At 40.2% G+C, this 18,626-nt stretch overlaps 1 protein-coding gene across 2 annotated transcripts in view; it reads left to right on the top strand.

Annotated features, from left to right (window-relative positions):
* PI4KA (phosphatidylinositol 4-kinase alpha) overlaps positions 1-18,176 on the top strand; it is a 54,250-nt gene extending 36,074 nt beyond the window's left edge. For both annotated transcript variants that reach the window (XM_058851221.1, XM_058851222.1), the window contains exons 28-55: positions 4-93; positions 560-679; positions 1,295-1,387; positions 1,755-1,911; positions 2,188-2,315; positions 3,515-3,673; positions 3,897-4,048; positions 4,588-4,695; positions 5,412-5,539; positions 5,620-5,739; positions 6,220-6,299; positions 6,431-6,624; positions 7,328-7,418; positions 8,210-8,377; positions 8,888-8,941; positions 10,138-10,258; positions 10,556-10,685; positions 10,803-10,873; positions 11,738-11,810; positions 11,931-12,001; positions 12,591-12,700; positions 13,269-13,373; positions 13,831-13,956; positions 14,274-14,394; positions 15,033-15,192; positions 16,041-16,130; positions 16,331-16,414; positions 17,481-18,176. In XM_058851221.1, the coding sequence (XP_058707204.1) occupies positions 4-93; positions 560-679; positions 1,295-1,387; positions 1,755-1,911; positions 2,188-2,315; positions 3,515-3,673; positions 3,897-4,048; positions 4,588-4,695; positions 5,412-5,539; positions 5,620-5,739; positions 6,220-6,299; positions 6,431-6,624; positions 7,328-7,418; positions 8,210-8,377; positions 8,888-8,941; positions 10,138-10,258; positions 10,556-10,685; positions 10,803-10,873; positions 11,738-11,810; positions 11,931-12,001; positions 12,591-12,700; positions 13,269-13,373; positions 13,831-13,956; positions 14,274-14,394; positions 15,033-15,192; positions 16,041-16,130; positions 16,331-16,414; positions 17,481-17,532 (3,156 nt within the window). In that variant the 3' untranslated portion in view covers positions 17,533-18,176. The remainder of the gene's footprint in view (positions 1-3; positions 94-559; positions 680-1,294; positions 1,388-1,754; positions 1,912-2,187; positions 2,316-3,514; positions 3,674-3,896; positions 4,049-4,587; positions 4,696-5,411; positions 5,540-5,619; positions 5,740-6,219; positions 6,300-6,430; positions 6,625-7,327; positions 7,419-8,209; positions 8,378-8,887; positions 8,942-10,137; positions 10,259-10,555; positions 10,686-10,802; positions 10,874-11,737; positions 11,811-11,930; positions 12,002-12,590; positions 12,701-13,268; positions 13,374-13,830; positions 13,957-14,273; positions 14,395-15,032; positions 15,193-16,040; positions 16,131-16,330; positions 16,415-17,480) is intronic.
* Positions 18,177-18,626: the final 450 nt, after the last annotated feature.

The following is an 18,626-nucleotide window of genomic DNA, read 5'->3' as shown; positions in this document are numbered from 1 at the left end:
TAGAGTATAGTCAAGGACTTTGCTGCACGCTGTGGGATGATTCTGCAAGAGGCAATGAAATGGGCTCCCTCTGTTACAAAATCTCATCTACAGGTAATGGGCCTGCTGATGTGAAAATTTGATTTTTGTAGATCTTGAACACTGCAAATCTACCTGAAGTTTATATTTCCTCCCCTAAAGAAAGGAGCCTCAAGGGATTCTGTGTGTGAAAGGACAATTACATTCTCTTCTTCCTTGTAGTCCAAAACACTTCATCTCATAAGGGTTTTTTTGTCAGAAGTGATTCTTTTAAGAGAAGATTGCAGCCTTCAAGCATTTATTTTGACAACTTTATTAATTTTGAATACAGAAAGAGTCTTACTCTTTCTGTGTTTAGGAGGACATTCAGAAAATCTTATTGCCAGGGGAACAATGCCTGGAAGGGATGAGTAGAAACAGTCTTTTGTCACAATCGTGTATAATTAAGTTTCCTGTAGTTTGCAGTGATACAGCACTTGCTTATGAGCTGCCTTGTTTTGAAGATAATCAAAAGTCATTATGGAGTTTGGTTTTTTTCCAGGAGTACCTAAACAAACATCAGAACTGGGTATCAGGGTTGTCCCAGCACACTGGACTGGCCATGGCTACAGAAAGTGTTTTGCACTTTGCAGGCTACAACAGGCAGAACACCACTCTGGGCGTGAGTATTGTTTGTTCCTTTGTGCACCTGCAGAGAGACCTTGACAAATGAGAGGGCTAAAGAGAGACCTCATTGCTGCCTAAAACTTCCTCACAAGGGGCAGCAGAGGGGCAGGCGCTGATCTCCTCTCTGCTGACCAGTGACAGGACCCGAGGCAATGTCATGAAGCTGTGTCAGGGGAGGTTTAAGGCTGGGTGTTAGGAAAAGATTCTTCATTCCGAGGGTGGTTGGGCATGGCTCCCCAGGGAAATGGTCACAGCACCAAGACTGACAGAGTTCTTGAAGTGTTTGGATAGCGATCCCAATGGTGTGGTGTGACTGCTGGGTTTGTCCTGTGCAGGGCCTCAATGATCCCTGTTGGTCCCTCCCAGCTCAGGATATTCTGTGATCCTGTGTCCATGGAAAAAATACACATACTCCTTATTTGCTTTTGATCAGTCCTGGTACCGTTGTACATAACAGTCCTACTCTCAGATACTATTCTGATTACGAGCATAAGGAAATTTAAAACATATGTGAAGGAATACAAAGATAAAGAGACAAATGGTTTGATATGTTGATACATGTTTGATCTGATTTGAACAGTATAAACACCTTGTTGTGGTCTGGCCATAGGCAACCCAGCTAACTGAAAGACCAACTTGTGTGAAGAAGGACTACTCCAATTTCATGGCTTCTCTTAACTTGCGCAACCGTTATGCAGGGGAGGTAAGTACAGGATTTCTCATGAATGTGGGGTGTCCAGAAGCTCTGGTATCACTTCTCAGGGGATGATGTCCTTCCAACCTTTACTGGTGTATGGGTCTATGTTAAATGAAACATAGCCTCTAAATTCCTTCAGGATAAAGAGTATAATTTTCCTAAGTTATTAAACAGATCATTTCACTGTTGGTCTTGCTGATAAAGCTAAAGGTTAGATAAAGCTAAAGATTAGATTGCAGATGAAGCTAAGATTTGGTAAAGTAATAACAAAAGATGCCTGTGTTTGTGGAGCTCCCTAATCAGCACATGACCAATACTTAACTGGATTCCTAAAAATACTGTTCTCTGTTGAAAACCCCCCTAAATTTTACAGGTTTCTGGAATGATTCAGTTCTCAAATGCCACAGGACGAACATCTGACCTGAATAAAATGATGGTCAAAGAGCTGAATGCTGCTCTTGAGTCAAGCAATACTGAATTCTACACCCAGGCCATGTTTAAGTTGACTGCACTGCTAATAAGCAGCAAAGGTAATGAAAACCAAATGGAGTTCTGCTTTCTGACAGTGAATGCCAAGAATAATAAACTACAAAAACTATCCATATACCATCCCAGTTTGCATCAACTTGCAGCAAAACTGTGTTTGAATTTTTTCAATTAAGCTTATATTGGGGAAAAGCCTCCTTCATTAAACCAGAAGCTATTTATATTCGGAACTGATTATTACCTATGATGCACACCAGTTTCATGCTGATATGGAAAGTAGTTGTTTTGTTGGAGAAATCTGAATGAATGTTTGTTTTCAGACTGTGATCCCCAGCTCCTTCATCATCTGTGTTGGGGACCCCTTCGAATGTTCAATGAACATGGCATGGAAACAGCAATTGCTTGCTGGGAGTGGCTGCTTGCTGCCAAGAATGGAATAGAAGTGCCGGTAGGAAGCGATATAACTACTCATTCTCTGTCTCTTCGAGAGGGAAGAGAGAAGATTTTGAGAGATTCACAGATATTTTGAATCTGTGTCAAGGATGTTTAAATGCACTGTTAATCACTTTAGCCTGCTAGGAATACTCTGTTCCAGTATTACTGGAAGTCAGAGCACCCCCATGAGGTAAATGGTGGGAAACAGACCTTTCTCAACAGCATGGATGTTACAGCAAAAGAAACCTGTTAGAATTCCAGCTGTAGATTTTACTTTGCTGATGGGATGCCTGATGCCTGAGCTGTTAATCACAAACTATAGAATGGTGTTTTAAAACAAAGAGAAACCAGTGTCCCTGTTCATTAATCAGCCTCTGGTGTCTGGTATTGCACCATTACATAAAAACATGGGCTTGCAAATGTCCTAATCCTGTAACAGGCTAAACCAGTTGTGTTTTGTGAGATGGGGATCATTGTAATACTAATAAAGTAACTCAGCATGGTGTAGTGACAGTCCACACAGCTGAGAAAGCTGGTAATTGCTTTGCTTAGAGAGCACCAAGTAAATTTCACTTGCTGGAGATAATCATCCATCTGAATTTACTTAGTTGAGTTTATGTGCATGTTTCAGTGGTTAACTTCTTAAGCATCAGTTTCATTTTTTTTCGATTGGACATTTGGGGAAATGTCTTTGTATCTGGTTGAAGAGAACAGAGAAGCACCCTCGGTTGTTTAGCCCCCTTACTCCTTCTGAGAGCAGGATCAGCAAAACTGAATGATGTGCCATCTTTATGTTGTGCTTGGTCAACCAGAGTGTGTTCAGTGTGCTCAGGGGCCAAACCATGTCCTGCAGGTCACAGGAACCTGGCATGTACTTGTGTCTGCTGGGCTCACAACCTTTAGTAGAGCAGGAGGATGGACAGCATGGGCTGATCTAACAGTTCAGTCTCCTCAACAAATACAGTGCCTGGTTGCTGCTGCCTTTAGTCTTTCTGTTACTAGCTGAGATTCTGGGGGAGTCCTCTCTTCCTTCTATGAAAGAAACATTTTATTTTAGATTGGATGTATAGACTTGTCTCTGCCTCTCCATCAGCACTGCAGTGAAGTTTAATTGATGCAGCAGGTTCTTGTGTGTGCTGTGGGGAAAGATTGTGCTTTCCACATAAGAGGATGCTCTTGAAACAGGAAGCACTGTCACCTTCCTTTCTGCAGTTCATGCGGGAAATGGCAGGAGCCTGGCAAATGACAGTGGAGCAGAAAGTTGGGCTGTTTTCTGCAGAGCAGAAAGAAGCAGATCCATTAGCAGCCTCAGAGGAGAGCCAGCCAAGGCCTTGTCCACCAGAGGTGACCCCACATTACATCTGGATAGAGGTGTGTTTTTCTTCTGAATGTCCCACCTGTGGGCAGTCTGTATTTCCTGTTGCTGTGATTTGGGAAAGGACTGGAGTCTTGCTAACAGCCAGGAGAGACATTCTGTTTAGATGAGCATAATCATTGAGGGGGAGAAGGGTGTTCAAAACAGAGAAGTCTGGGGATGGGGTTTGAAATTCAAAAAGGTCAAAGGAGACATAGTATATCTGTCTCTTCTTCTCAGTTTTTGGTGCAGAGGTTTGAAATAGCCAAATACTGCAGTTCTGACCAAATCGAGATCTTCTCCAGCCTGCTGCAGCGGTCCCTGTCCCTGAACATCGGGGGAGCAAAAGGCAGCTTGAACCGGCACGTGGCAGCCATTGGGCCCCGATTTAAGTGAGTGCTTTTGGGTTTTTCCTTTTGGAAAGAAGAAGAATAAACAGAAAGAAGAAATAAGATTATAGGGAGAAGAAATAAGATTATAGAGAGATGGAGAAAGCAACTAAACATTATGTGTTTAACTTGTCCTTGGCTTCAAGTGCTGAGGATTGCTTTAAAAGCCTGCAGTGATGCAGTCTAAGCTCTGTTTTCAAAGCAGAAGTTGATCGCTTCAGCTTGAAAGTAATTTTTTGGTGTTTCAGGAAATTTCATGGGATGATTTCATATAGGGAATTGCCTACATCATGGATCTAGTAATGAATCTAGTCTTTGCTTCATCAGTTATTTTCACTTTCTGTGACTTGAAGGCTCTCACTTTCTGTGATTCAGCAGTTACAGCTTTAAAACACATTGATGATAATGTGAACAGGTTGCCAAGAGCTCTGAAACAGACACTTGTGAGGCTACAGTTACAGTTGTAGTTGTGGTTTACTTGGTGGTACATTGGTCACCATTTTGGAAGAGCCAATATTTCCATTCTCTATTTTGCTCATTAGGTTGCTGACCCTGGGTTTGTCTTTGCTGCATGCTGATGTGGTTCCAAATGCAACTATCCGAAACGTTTTGAGAGAAAAGATTTATTCAACTGCCTTTGATTATTTCAGGTACTCTTTTATTTGAAACAACTCACTGAAAATGTGTTTGTGTTTTTCCTGAACCTTCAGTGATACTTCAAAGCAGCAGCTGTCTTTCTCTTCTAGTGATTTTTTCTTCCTTTCCTTTTTTAAACACTTTAACAGAAACTTGTCTTGTGCTTTGGTATGGTTCATAAATTATCTCACAGATAGCTTAGATATTAGTTTCAGATTTTATGTGTGATTTAAAAAGCAGGAATGTTTCTGTTATTTTCCCTTTTTTCCTTATTTTGAAGTTTATTCAGTGCTCAAAATTATATCTAGATTTATACTGGTTAAAGAACTGCTGTTAGAGTTTGTGTGGCTGAAATACAGTTTCATTGTTTTAAAATACAGCCACACAGAATCTGATTCTTCCAACATTTGACACAGGCACAAAAGAAAATTTAATTGATAGCAATGTCTGAATGTGAGGAGGTCAGTCAGTCCTAATATTAACTTTCAAATGAATCCAGGATGCTGACAGACTGCTGCCTTAATTTTCAGTTAAAATTGGAAGTTTGTGCTCTTCAGTCAGATATAATAAATCCATGAGGATAAAATGTAGTGATGTGTGGTCTCATCCTTGTAGATTTCAGTCAGAATAAGAAATACTACTTGATTAGGTTGGTGAGGGTTTTTGACTGCTGAGAGTTTTTTTCCGCCTAATGCATTCAACATCAAATTATTTGTGTGATTTCTTCAAGTTGTCCTTCAAAGTTCCCTACACAAGGGGAAAAGAGGCTCCGTGAGGATATCAGCATATTGATCAAGTTTTGGACAGCAATGTTCTCAGACAAGAAGTATCTGACTGCCAGCCAACTTGTGCCACCTGGTGAGTTCCTTTAAGTACTGTTTTAAAAATGTCTGGTTTCTTTGATTGGATTCCACACCAGATCTGTGCTCTGTTCTTAGATAATCAAGACACCAGGAGCAACCTGGATATCAATGTTGGATCTCGGCAGCAGGCTACACAAGGATGGATAAATACTTATCCTTTGTCCAGTGGCATGTCAACCATATCTAAAAAATCAGGTATTTTTTTGAGTGTAACCTGAAATCACCTGAGTTTTCTGATAGGATGTTCAATTCTGTTATGCAGGAGAAATAAGACTGGAAGAGGTCAAGACATACTGAAATCCTGTAATGAAATTTTTGCTTTGTGGATACATGCCCCTCGTGCTTTTTGGGGACAGCAGAGTGACATTAGATCATGGACTGTGTTTTTGTACAAATCTAAAGCTACATACTCTTTCTTTTTAGTAGGCTGTCGTGTTCCTGAAGTGAATGCGCTGCTGGCTACAGTGATACCTCTGTAGCCTGTTGTACTCCATAGATTCAAAGAACACCTGCATAATGAGTGGCTGCAGAGCAGACTCCCTGCTGCCACTCTAAGTTACAGGTGTCCTGGGGTTATTCAGTTCTGTGTTCATGTTTCCAGGTGTGGACAGTCTGAAAGTACAGTTTAACCTACTGAACAAAATCCACTGAAATCTTTTTAATCCTTTTCTCCAGGAATGTCCAAGAAGACAAACAGGGGGACACAGCTGCACAAGTACTACATGAAGCGCAGGACGTTACTGCTGTCATTGCTGGTGAGTCATCAGGATGGGCAAACTGCATGAATTTCTAAGACCCTCTTATTGTTGCAGGATATATAAACTGATATGTGATTGGGAGTGTTTTGCTTCTTCCAGAAAACCCTTTTCTTTCCTTTTTCCCTCAGGCTACTGAGATTGAACGCTTGATCACATGGTACAATCCACTGTCTTCCCCTGAGCTAGAGTTGGATCAAACTGGAGAGAGTAGTGTAGCAAACTGGAGGTCTAAATACATCAGTCTTAGTGAGAAGCAGTGGAAGGATAATGTGAATCTGGCTTGGAGCATTTCTCCTCATCTTGCTGTGCAGCTGCCTACCAGGTGAGATACATCAAAAGAAACAACTGATGCAATTACTGCTGCCTTAGAAGTTGAGTGAGTATTTACAGTAAGTACTGATAGCACTTGCTGCTGGTTGCAGCTTCTCACATACTGTCACAACTGTTTGAGACCTTTGAAAAGAACTACATTACTTAATAGACTCATTTGTCTCAGTCACTAATGAAGCCTTTCCTACCATCTGCTCTTTGCCAGCACTTAGACAGTGTTTGATTCAGAAGAAATCAGGTTTGTTTTTTAATAGCATTCAGGCCATTAGCAAGCATAACATTCAAGCAGTGCTAGAAGTATCTTGGAATGCAGTGTTTTAGCTAGATACTGGCTTGCACTTCAGTGTAACAGGAGAATTAGCATAGTTGGCTCTGGAAGGGAAAGGAAATTCTTTCCCCCTTACAACAGTGATAGTTTTTGCCAAGTAGGGTCCTGTACACTGGTTGCTGTAGAATCCCAGACAGAATACTTCAGCCAAGAATCCACCTAGTGGAAGTGGGCTGAAATACAGCTGGATGAGGACTGGATTTCAGAACTCTCTTTCCACAGCATATTTGATGTGCCTTATTTTGTAGTTGGACTATTTGTTTATCGAGCATATAGTTTTCTGCCTTCTGCTATCCTCATCTTCACAGAAGTAGAAGAAACCATCAAAATTTTCTAATAATGTTATTGTGTTTCTGGTTATACTTAGGTTTAAGAACACTGAAGCTATTGGAACAGAAGTGACCCGTCTGGTCCGGTTGGACCCAGGAGCTGTTAGTGATGTTCCTGAGGCTATAAAGGTACCTGTGAATATTTTTACTGTTACAGGGCCCCAGGAGGCACATTTCATTCAGATATATTGGAAAATACAGTCTTGACTTACCACAGGGTATGTTCTAGTGCTACCCATATCTCTGGTAGGAGAGAATGACAGAATAGCAATAGGGTGCTGAGGGGAGAATCACAGCAGTAAGAGGAGGTAGCCAGTTAGCTAATGGTACATTTTGCTTCTGGGTATTCTCACTGTACACAAAATGGCTCAAAATTCATCACTTGCAGTACAGCCAGCATTTCTGTTCCTTTGGCATAATAAGTGAAAAGATCATGGGACCAAGCCATGATGAATGCTGCTGCTGAAGTTATTTCAAGCATAACCTTTTCTGTGTAGCCAGAGGCCAAGGCCTGGGAGTGAGGAGGGATCATCTGCAGAGAGGCACTTTAGTCCTGTGAGGGACCGTCTTGTCAGAGCTGCTTTCTGTACATCACCTGTAAAATAGATGACAGGAAAATTGAACCTTTTTTGACCCTTTCAAAATGACTCATCCTTTCTTCTTTCTCCCCGTGCAAGAACTTCTGGATTTTGCTTTTAGTAACTTCATTTGGTGTTTTGGGCGGTGAGGTGATTCCAACAGCTAGGTTTCCATGGAAAAAATGCAGTAGATAAAACAGCCATAGTTTTGTAAAAAAAAAAGTTCCATATTTCACTTGCCTTGCTGGAAGGGAGCTAGATGACAGCATTACTGTCTGATGTGTAGTACCTATACATCAGCGAGTGCTACAAACCCCTAATGTGTCTGACCTGCTTTTTCAGTACCTGGTTACCTGGCACACAATTGATGCTGATGCACCTGAGCTCAGCCATGTTCTGTGCTGGGCACCCACAGATCCACCAACTGGCCTGTCCTACTTCTCCAGCATGTATCCACCTCACCCTCTGACAGCCCAGTACGGAGTTAAAGTCCTGAGATCTTTCCCTCCGGTAAGAAGAGCTCCAAGAAAGCCTTAGCACTCCAGGGGAAGTTACAGCCCTGGTCATTGTGGCTACAAGTTTCATTTGAATGCCATGGAGAGACATGTACTAAACAGGCACAGCACGCTGCAGAACGTGTGCGGAGTGGGATGTCCCGTGTAAAACTGGCTGACGTTATTTGCAGCTTGCAAATACACTAAGCTGAATTCTTCAGACTGCCCTTCTCAAATTGTCTCTTTTGCCTCTTCTCTCAATGACAAAGTTGTTTCTTCTAAGCTGTTTTTTAGCTCTTCCCAGATTTCTATTGGGACTGTGAAGTACGTGATTATTAATTATATTTTTGAAGGGAGTAACTAAACAGAATACTTTGATTTGAGAGAGTTGCATGCATAGTTTAAAATAAAGAGGGAGTGGGATTTTGTTTATCATCTAACTGAAAAGAGCTTTCCTCTGTGTATGTATCTTCCCTTCTGACTACTAAAACAGAACAGTAAAACCCTGCCATCCCTTCTCTTTCAGGATGCCATTTTATTCTACATTCCACAGATTGTTCAGGCACTGCGGTATGACAAGGTGAGATTATGAATCAGCTGCATGTGAAGAAAACAGATTTTTAATGCAGCTTTTAGATTGAAAGCAGTAAATAAAAGCAAAATTAAGTATCATCTAATGCTGCTTATTATTATCCTACGTCTAGGATAATAATTGTAGAAAACTTACTGTCTCTAGAAGCTGGCTGGATTTGAATATGCCTCTTTTATGAACAGATAAACTTGAGAAAGGCTATGTAGCTCATCTGTCAGGAAAGAGATTTTGTTATGGGAAGCCCCAGGTGAGGATTCTGTTTGAATAAAGCTTTTGGAGGTCTGCATGAGACAACCAATAATGAAATTAAATCATTACCCTTAATAATTTTGCTGTGGAGTTAGGCAGAGAAGACACCCAGGAGTGTCTTGTGCTCCATCACATATATGAAATCAAATCTCAGCCTTATCTTGCAGAAGCTGAAGCAAAGCTTGACGACCAAGTTCAGAGTTCATTAATGTGAGATCATTTGAACTGCCAGTGAGGCAGTGAACTCTGGTCAGTGCTTTATTTTCAGGTGAACATATTCCCATCCCATAGTGTGGGTGACTGTAGTTATTTGAGAACTCTGCAGTGCAGAGCACGAACATCAGACACCTGTCTGTTAATATCAGTCAAACACTTCTGGGAACACCTATAGACTACAAAAGTAGTTGCAGGTAGAGGAAGGGGAGTATGGCTGCTGGCAGGAATATGATTTTCTTGGACACTTCAACTTTTTAAGTGTCTTCTTAGTTTCCAGAATTTCAGTGAAACTGTGCCAGCAGATGCAGTTCTTGCCACCTAACTGTACAGTCCCTATGACACTGTGTAGATTTCTGGTATTACAGGAACACGTAGTGATGCTAGGGAAGATCAGTGTCCCTGTTACACTGTGCTTTGTACACATACTAGAAGATGCTCTGAGCTCAAAGATATTTGAAATCCAAAAAGATCAGATGGAAAATGGCCTAGAGGTAGGGAAAGGCTGATGAGAATAACAGAATAGGTCAGTAACAAAGCTGAAAACAGTTTTCACTTCACTACCTTTTAAAATACACTGTCAGGTCTTTTTGAGAATGCAGAGGTCTTCTGTCCATCCATTTAACACTTTCTGGGTTTGAAGAATAGCTGTTAGAAGCAATAATATCGAGTCTGAGAGTTGTAATGAACTTTGATCCTTATTGGTGTGCGTATGGTTGCAGATGGGTTACGTTAGGGAATACATCCTGTGGGCAGCTGCCAAATCTCAGCTCTTGGCTCACCAATTCATCTGGAACATGAAAACTAATATCTACCTGGATGAAGAAGGACATCAAAAAGATCGTGAGTACTTTATAATCTGACTTGACTCCTTTCCTTTTCCCAGTCCAGACTAAATCTTGTTCCTGCTTCTTGCTTGGCAGGAAGAATCCTTTTAGCTGGGAAATTCTCTTTTATTTATAGAGGTAGGGCCCATTCTGCATCAGTGCCTGATCTGAGTCTTTCAAGAGAGACAGGGTGCTGGTTCCCTCAGTACCTTTTTCTGAATACTGTCCAAAGGCTCTTATTTCCATCACCCATATCATTTTACTTTCTGAAATAAGCTTCTGACACAGATGCTTCCTTTTTTTTCACATGCAGCTGACATTGGAGAACTTCTGGAGCAGTTAGTGGAGGAGATAACTGGCTCATTGTCTGGCCCAGCCAAGGAGTTCTACCAACGGGAGTTTGATTTCTTTAATAAAATAACCAATGTCTCAGCCATTATCAAGTAAGTATTGTACTTCAGAAACTGTGCTCTGTTTGTATCAGTTTGAAACAAATTTGAGGCTAGTGTGTAGAGTAATATATAATATGCAGATAATTAAAAGATAATTCATCTTTCTAGGCCATTCCCTAAAGGAGATGAAAGAAAAAAAGCTTGTTTGAGTGCTCTGTCTGAGGTGAAAGTGCAGCCTGGTAAGATGTGATTTAGTCACATAAAATTGTGGGCTTTTGCATTCAACATGATTATTTATTTTCTGCAAGCAAATCTTGGAATCCCTAGAAGTGGCAGCTTGTCGAGATTTCAGTTTCGGTGCTGGTGGCTGTTCTTGTTTGGTTGTTTCTCTCTTGAAAAAAATTCAAATATTTTTGCCCATCCAATAATTTCTATATGGTGCATTAAAACTTATCCAAAAGCAAGTTAGATAATGGATATCATGGATAAAATAGCATTGTATGTCTGAAGAGGAAAGATAAATAAACTCTTTTGCTTTCTACCACCTTAGTTTTTAAGCAGATGTGGTGTTTTTGAGAAGTTTTGTTATCTCAGGAATGAAGCATGTCCAGTTCCTTTAATTCTCCCCTTTCTCCCATCAGGCATCCCCTTGAAATATCTGAGAGTCTGTTCAAATCTTGAATATGTGTTTTCCCAACCTGAATCTTCTCTTCAAAATGGAGTTTGATGAATGGTTTTCCTGACCTCCAACAGGTCTCAAACCTTCTACCATGTGTTGGTGGCTGAGGGCACTGCCCAGTGCACTGGGGCTGCTGCCACATCTAATTCGGGACTGTTCTAAAGAGATATCTTCTCTGTACCTTTCTGTGGTACAGGTTCTGCAGTATTAGCTCAAAATTGTATTTTATTAGTTTCTGGGAATCTCTCATTAATGCAAAGCATGCCACATCCTTCGTGGCTCACAGACTGCAATCTCCAGTTTCTCTCTAGCATTAATTCAAAACTATGTACTGATGTTGTAGACATTGACATCAGTTATTGTCCAGCTTGCATTGTCTCACTGGCCAGTGGATTTGTTCTCAGCTGTCTGCTTTGTTTTGCAGGCTGTTACTTGCCCAGTAATCCTGAAGCAATTGTTCTGGATATTGACTACAAGTCAGGAACTCCCATGCAGAGGTACCATGCTCTTGTTTTATATATATATATGCTTGTTAATTAATGATATTCAAGTATTTTTCTATAATTTTTGTTTGGCTAATTACACTTATCATCCTCTTTGTTTCTATTGTAATTTAGTGCAGCAAAAGCACCTTATCTGGCCAAATTTAAAGTGAAACGATGTGGAGTCAGTGAGCTTGAAAAAGAAGGTTAGTAACTTCAATTTAATCATTGATACTACTCAATTAATAGTCAGCAATTCCATTAAAACTGCCCACTTTTAGTTACCTGTACCATTGCAGAAAAATTATTTCCATGTTGAACTTTATCTGCCATAGTTCAGCTGAGAATGTAAACTGGATCAAAGGAAGAGAGAAGAAAATTCTGAAAACTTAAATCTTTTTTAAAGTCCCAAGTAGAATGCCACATAGGGCTCTTGAAGAAATTATACCAGTTGCTTTAGACTAAAATATAAATCACTGGCCTTTTCTGGGTTTTTAGATAGTAGCAAAATCCAGGTTTTGGCAGTTTTTCTCTCACAAGACATTTCGTGGGAGTCTCCAGCTGACTAGCTCAATGCAGTGCAGGCATTTATCAGGTAAATCACCATCACTGATTTGAGATATTCTAATTCCAGTAGACAAAGGGAACTGTCTTATGATAATTACCTTGTAAGGCAGAAATATCTGTGCTGCACCTGCAGTAAAATGCTGTGGGTTTGAGTGCAGAGGGCTTGTCATGATAGAAAGTTACTAATTAAAGCCCATGTCTGGGTTTTGGTTGGTTCTCTTGTTGCAGGTCTGCGTTGTCGCTCTGACTCCATCGATGAAAGTGCAGAAGAGGATGAGGATAGTGAGAAAATCTGCTGGCAGGCAGCGATCTTTAAAGTGGGCGATGACTGCAGACAGGTACAAAGCTGTTGGGCTTTGCACTTAGAAGAGACAGATTTGTACGTGATAATACATAAGAAGAAAATCATTTTAGTATAAAAATATTTTTCTTTGGAACTTTGGTAATCTCTGCTAGTTATGGACTGAGAGGGAGAACTGTGTTGCACCCCTAGAGAAATTCTGGTTTGGAAGTAAAGGCCATTCTGTCAAGACAGGTTTACCAAGCCTTAAAAATTTTTTTACAGACTTTCTTTTTCAATTGATCTATTGGTAATATCATGGTTGTTCCTGAGGTGGGATAGTGTACATTTAAGTTTGATTGATTAAGAGGGAATGCTGGTTATTATCCCTGGAGTTTTTAGTAGTCCTTTTATGAAAGGTTGATAGGCAGTTCATTCTTAGGTCAGCAGTTAAATCATCGGTATTGCTTGCTGCCCACTCACACAGCATTTATCAGTTCCCTTTTTGACATCTGCACACCTGCTTAACTTAATGTGCACTTCTGAGTTCTTCAGAGCAAGTTTATGTTGCAGTTTATGATCTGTAACCCTTGTAATGTTTGTGCAATTTTTTTCTTGTCTGACAGGACATGTTAGCTTTACAAATCATTGATCTCTTCAAGAACATATTTCAGCTGGTAGGCCTGGATCTTTTTGTGTTTCCATATAGAGTGGTGGCCACAGCTCCGGGGGTAAGTGGGCAATTAACTGTAGTGCTGTAGAAAATAATTCCTAATTCAAAAATACTTTCTTCCAGCACACATAAAAGTCACATGCTACAAGGAAGTACTGCCCACATCACTTATGCCAAATAGTTGGTTTACCAGCAATAGAAGATGTCTCTTTCCTCTCCTGCTTCCTGCTTTTCTAAAGCTTTTGGCTCTGAAATTTTACTGCTTGCAAATGTTTGGTTTTTTATTTCTGGGACTATATTGTACAAAGCAGTGGAAAGTCACAGAGCTTATCTTAGTTGCATGGAAATCCTAAAAGAGAGGATATACTTTTTTAATGAATAAACGAGAAATTCTGTATTTGGTGATCTATAGGCTTCCCCACATTACCCAGAGAACCTGTATGATGGCCAAGAGCCATGAACAAAATATATTTGGGAACATGCTTTACAAATCTGTTCCTCTTCTTCCCCTCCAGTGTGGTGTTATTGAGTGCATTCCTGACTGCACATCCCGTGACCAGCTGGGCAGGCAGACAGACTTTGGGATGTATGATTATTTTACAAGGCAATACGGAGACGAGTCTACCCTTGCATTCCAGAAGGTAAAATATCAGTGGGCAAACACAGCAAAATATCAGCTGAAAAATATTCTACCTATAAGAAATAATGACAAATAATTGCATAATGACTACTATAATGCTGTATCTAGTTCCTGATGCTGATAATCCATTTTAAGCTATTAGTGAGTTAGCTAAAGTAATTGCAGCTATAGATGCATGGAGAATGTCATTGGACATCGCTTCAAACTAATCATGAATGGAAAAAAGAAAAAAGCTTTGTTCATCTGTCTCATCTCCTGATGGAGAGTTAATAAATTCTGTAAGTTGTTCTGATTTGTTTTAACTTGTTGTTTGTACAGGCTCGCTATAATTTCATCCGCAGTATGGCTGCCTATAGTCTGCTGCTGTTCCTGCTCCAGATTAAAGACAGGCACAATGGCAACATCATGCTGGACAAACAGGGACACATCATTCATATTGGTCAGTCATATGCACCTCTGAATGTCAGTTATTGCCTTTGCTTTGTGCTCTTAAGTATTGCTGATAACAGACAATAAGCCATTTCCCCTTTGAGATCCATCTGTATACTGATTTCACTGTTCATAAACACACATGGAAGGTTTTTGTGCCCTTTAAGTGTTGTGTGTTGGCTGCTTCTGTGTAAATTAACTCTGCAAAGTCCTGTCAGGTTCAGGAAGTACATGCACATATATGTATGGATGACACATGTTTATGTACTCATGCATGGATACATGTGTGTATGTGTGTAATTATAGAAATATGTCTTTGCATTCTTTTCATCACTGCAAGGGTGTGAATTGAACTTGACAAGTAAATTTATATAATTGTGTGAGGCTGTAATCTCTGCTTTAGCTTTTCTTTTCTGGAACTGCACAAATATTTCAGCAGTTTATTTGATATCACCATTATTACATCTATTCTTATGTCATGGTGATGATGCTTTTGTCACTATTCTTACACTTCACTAAAGCTTTTTTCCAGTTGAAGTTAAAATGGTTATAATTAATACATGAAATCTACCTCTCTTGCTTCTGTCAGCTTTAACAGCACATAATTAACCAACAAAGTTTATGAAGCATTTTACCTTTTGTGCACAGATTTTGGATTCATGTTTGAAAGCTCACCTGGTGGAAACCTGGGCTGGGAGCCTGACATTAAACTGACTGATGAAATGGTGATGATAATGGGAGGGAAAATGGAGGCAACACCATTCAAATGGTTTATGGAGATGTGTGTCAGAGGCTATCTGGCAGTCAGGTAAGTTGTTCTTAGCTGCTCACAGTGAGAATTCTTGCATGCCCAAAGCCAGAGGAGAGGATAAATAATAAGAAATGTTGATTTGTTGGGAGTCTGAGCCTGTTGATAGTCCTGGTATATCTTGCAAACTTTGAAACACTGTAATAATCCTGCTATTTTACAGCTTTACTTTGTGCTATTTTTTCTGACTTTATGTTAAATTTTATATATTCAAGTTATAAATATGACATTTCACACATTTCCTCACACAATTTAGTGCACTGTTAATACAATAAGAAACTACTGTCTTGTTGTCAAGATCATTTTGTTTCCTTGAGGGGGGAAATAGTCTGGACAAAGTTCTTGTGGCAAAGCAGATGTGTCACTCAAGTAGCAGAGTAATAGCCTGGTAGATAATAAATGTACTGAGCAAGAGGACAGGAAGGAAAAGGGAAGCTGGGCTGATGTAGCAAAGAATTACACAGAGTAATTAAGATTAAAAGATAATACGTTCCTGTGGTATTGCTGGTTTCAGCCTTCTATACTGTTTTGGTGCACTGCTTCACCTTTCTGATGCCAAAGAAGTGTTGTTTGCTAAAGCATTACCTTGCACAATCCTTCTTGAGACTTGATCTTGCAGCATTCTGAGTCAGATGACAGTCCAGCATAAAGGGGTGACATTTAATTAATGCATTAACCAATGCAAGCAATGGTGTAGCTTCACCAGCAAATGTAAGAGGATTATCTGTGTTGATTTAATTAAAGAAAAAGGTGGGATCCAGCTCATTGAACTCCTCATTTTGTCTGCTTTACCTGCTAAGGCTGCAGGAGTTTGAGTGTTACAATGTTTTTGTCCTGTTTTTCTCTAGGCCTTACATGGATGCTGTGGTCTCACTGGTTACCCTGATGTTGGATACAGGGCTGCCCTGTTTCCGAGGACAGACAATCAAGCTGTTGAAGTAAGTTAGCAATAAGTGTGAACTGGAAAATGTTTTTTATTAAAATGTTATGTCATTTATACCAAGTGGTTTCACAAGAAGTAGGTACTTGCAGCAAGTGAAATCATACCTGGCTGAGCTTGTGCAAAGACATATTTGTATCACGTTCAAAAGAAACCTCACTAATTTTCTCTTATTTGATTGTGATTTTCTGCATATAGACACAGGTTCAGCCCCAACATGACTGAAAGGGAGGCTGCGACTTTCATCATCAAGATCATCCAGAATTGTTTCCTCAGCAACAGGTTTGGCTTCTATGCATGTCTTCTCCCTGTGGCTAAAGGGAGGTCATCAGGCTTTGAGCAGAGCTGAAAAGTAGAGTTTTATCAGTCAGTTCCCAAAAATTTTTAAGTCGTTGATACTCTGATAGTGCAGGATAGCAGCTTTGTTTCTGAATGTGCTGCATCTCCTCCATTTTGTGCCGGGAAGGAAGATGTATGTCCAAGATGGTCAAATAGCAAGGCTGGTTAGCCTAAAGAATGAATATAATCGTTATGTTTTATTATGCTAGATAATACAGACTTTGTGGATATGTTGGAGAGTCTAGTACAACCTTCTGTGCTTGGGGTCAGCTTGAGACCATTACCACTCACTGGCTCAGATACAGCCCCACTAGAATGGGTGTTCAGTGCTTGCTAGTACACCTTCTCAGAATCTGGGATTAATAATGGGGGATTGAAGGCAGTGACACTGCTGTGTGAATGTCCAGAACCAGCTTAGTTCTGACAAGCTTGAGTTTTTCTACCTATGGCATGGTTAATCTGTGACCTGAAAAGGTTCTGCCCATATATAATTGAGTTATCTGTAACAAGCTAAGATTTGTTTGTTCAGTCACTCATCAGACATGCTGCTGTTAATGCTGTTATTTCCCCTGCACTTTTATTTTCATTATTAGCATTCTCCTTAATTAAGATGACTTTTATTTCCACATAATCCTGTCTCCATGCAGCCCTGCTGATCTTGATTCATCCATTATGCATTTCCTTCTCCTAAAACAAACTGCAAATGCCACGTGATATGCTTGTGGCTTATCCAAACATAGGATCCAAGCTGCTGATGCTGTTGCCACACTGAGAAGTGTGGAAATACTTTTTAAAACTAGTTTAAACAAGAGCAGGATGTTTTGTGCTGTCCATAACAGTAACTGGACCTTCACAATGCCTTCAAAGAATGGAGGGCTAGCTTTAATTAGCAGCTGATTTCCTTCACCCATTGTTTTGTCTCTGTGGGATCTTGATGAATGTTTCTTGACAATGAGTGCAGTGTTTTTTTAAACTTTTACTTACCTCTGGTTTCGATTTTCTTCTCTAGGAGTAGAACATATGACATGATCCAGTACTACCAGAATGACATCCCCTACTAGATGCTAGAGATCTACTGCCGAAGTGAAATGTGCAACCCCATGCCCTCACTCCAAACTTGTGACAAACAGGAGATGCGCTGTCACACCTTGCTACCTTCTACCCTCTGTGTATGTGTGTGTACATGTTGGGTACATGTTTCCTGGACATTGTTCTGATTCATTCCTTCCTCTATACCAGGTTATATATATCACTGTTTTTCCCTGGATTCTTGGAGTTGGGTTGCAATCACAATAAAAAAATGTGTTATGATTATAAATGTGTGAAAGTGGTAAAGCTTGAGGAGTTCAACAATTTTTCATGCAATGCAAGGATTTTATAATATCTTTAAAAAGTAAATTAAACCCTTTCCTGTACAATCACACAAAATGCCATGGAAGGGAAGGGTATGGATCTTTCTTTGGAAACCGAAATGTTAACTTGTTCCAATTTTACTGTAGAAAAAGCTTGATAATCATCCAAGGTGGTGATGTCTGTGTAGCTGTGTTCATATTTTGCACTGTACATGGTCCCTGCTACATGGTATTTCATATGTACATGAAGAATGTATTTTTTCCTTTTGGGTGTTTTAAAAAGAGACTCTACTGAAGATATATTTAATCTATAAAATGTAATAAAAGACCTTAGACTTCGTGTCTGTTGCAAATGTTTTGCCCTGCTCTGTTTTTAGTGTATATACATCACTGTACATTTGTGTACTGTTCATTTTATTATGCCCTTTCTAATAGAGAAATCTAATTTCTTCTTCAGATGCTTGTCCATCTCAAGTGACATTTTTTATTCGTAAAATAAATGTTTAGGGCAAGAACTGGAATTTAGGACCAAGGTAAAGCTCCCCAGTGTTGCTGACTAAGGACCTCTGTCCTGGGCTGGAACATAGGCCTTTTGGGGTTTTTTTTTCCCCTTTTACATGCTTGTCCTTCAACATGGGCTGTTCAACACATGGGCTGTCCCGTCTTTAGGGGATTTTTTTCCCCTTTTTAGGGGGATTTTTCCCTTTTTGGGAGCTATTCCCGAGTGTCCGGGTCGTGCCCTCAGGGACGGAAGGGGGGGGGGGGGGGGGGGGCAGGCCTGGGCAGGGCCCCGGGGCGCCCCC

Source organism: Poecile atricapillus, chromosome 16, assembly GCF_030490865.1.
Source record: "Poecile atricapillus isolate bPoeAtr1 chromosome 16, bPoeAtr1.hap1, whole genome shotgun sequence".
Lineage (NCBI taxonomy): Eukaryota > Metazoa > Chordata > Aves > Passeriformes > Paridae > Poecile > Poecile atricapillus.
The sequence above is the reverse complement of the archived record's forward strand: the minus strand, read 5'-3'. Positions and strand labels throughout refer to the sequence as shown.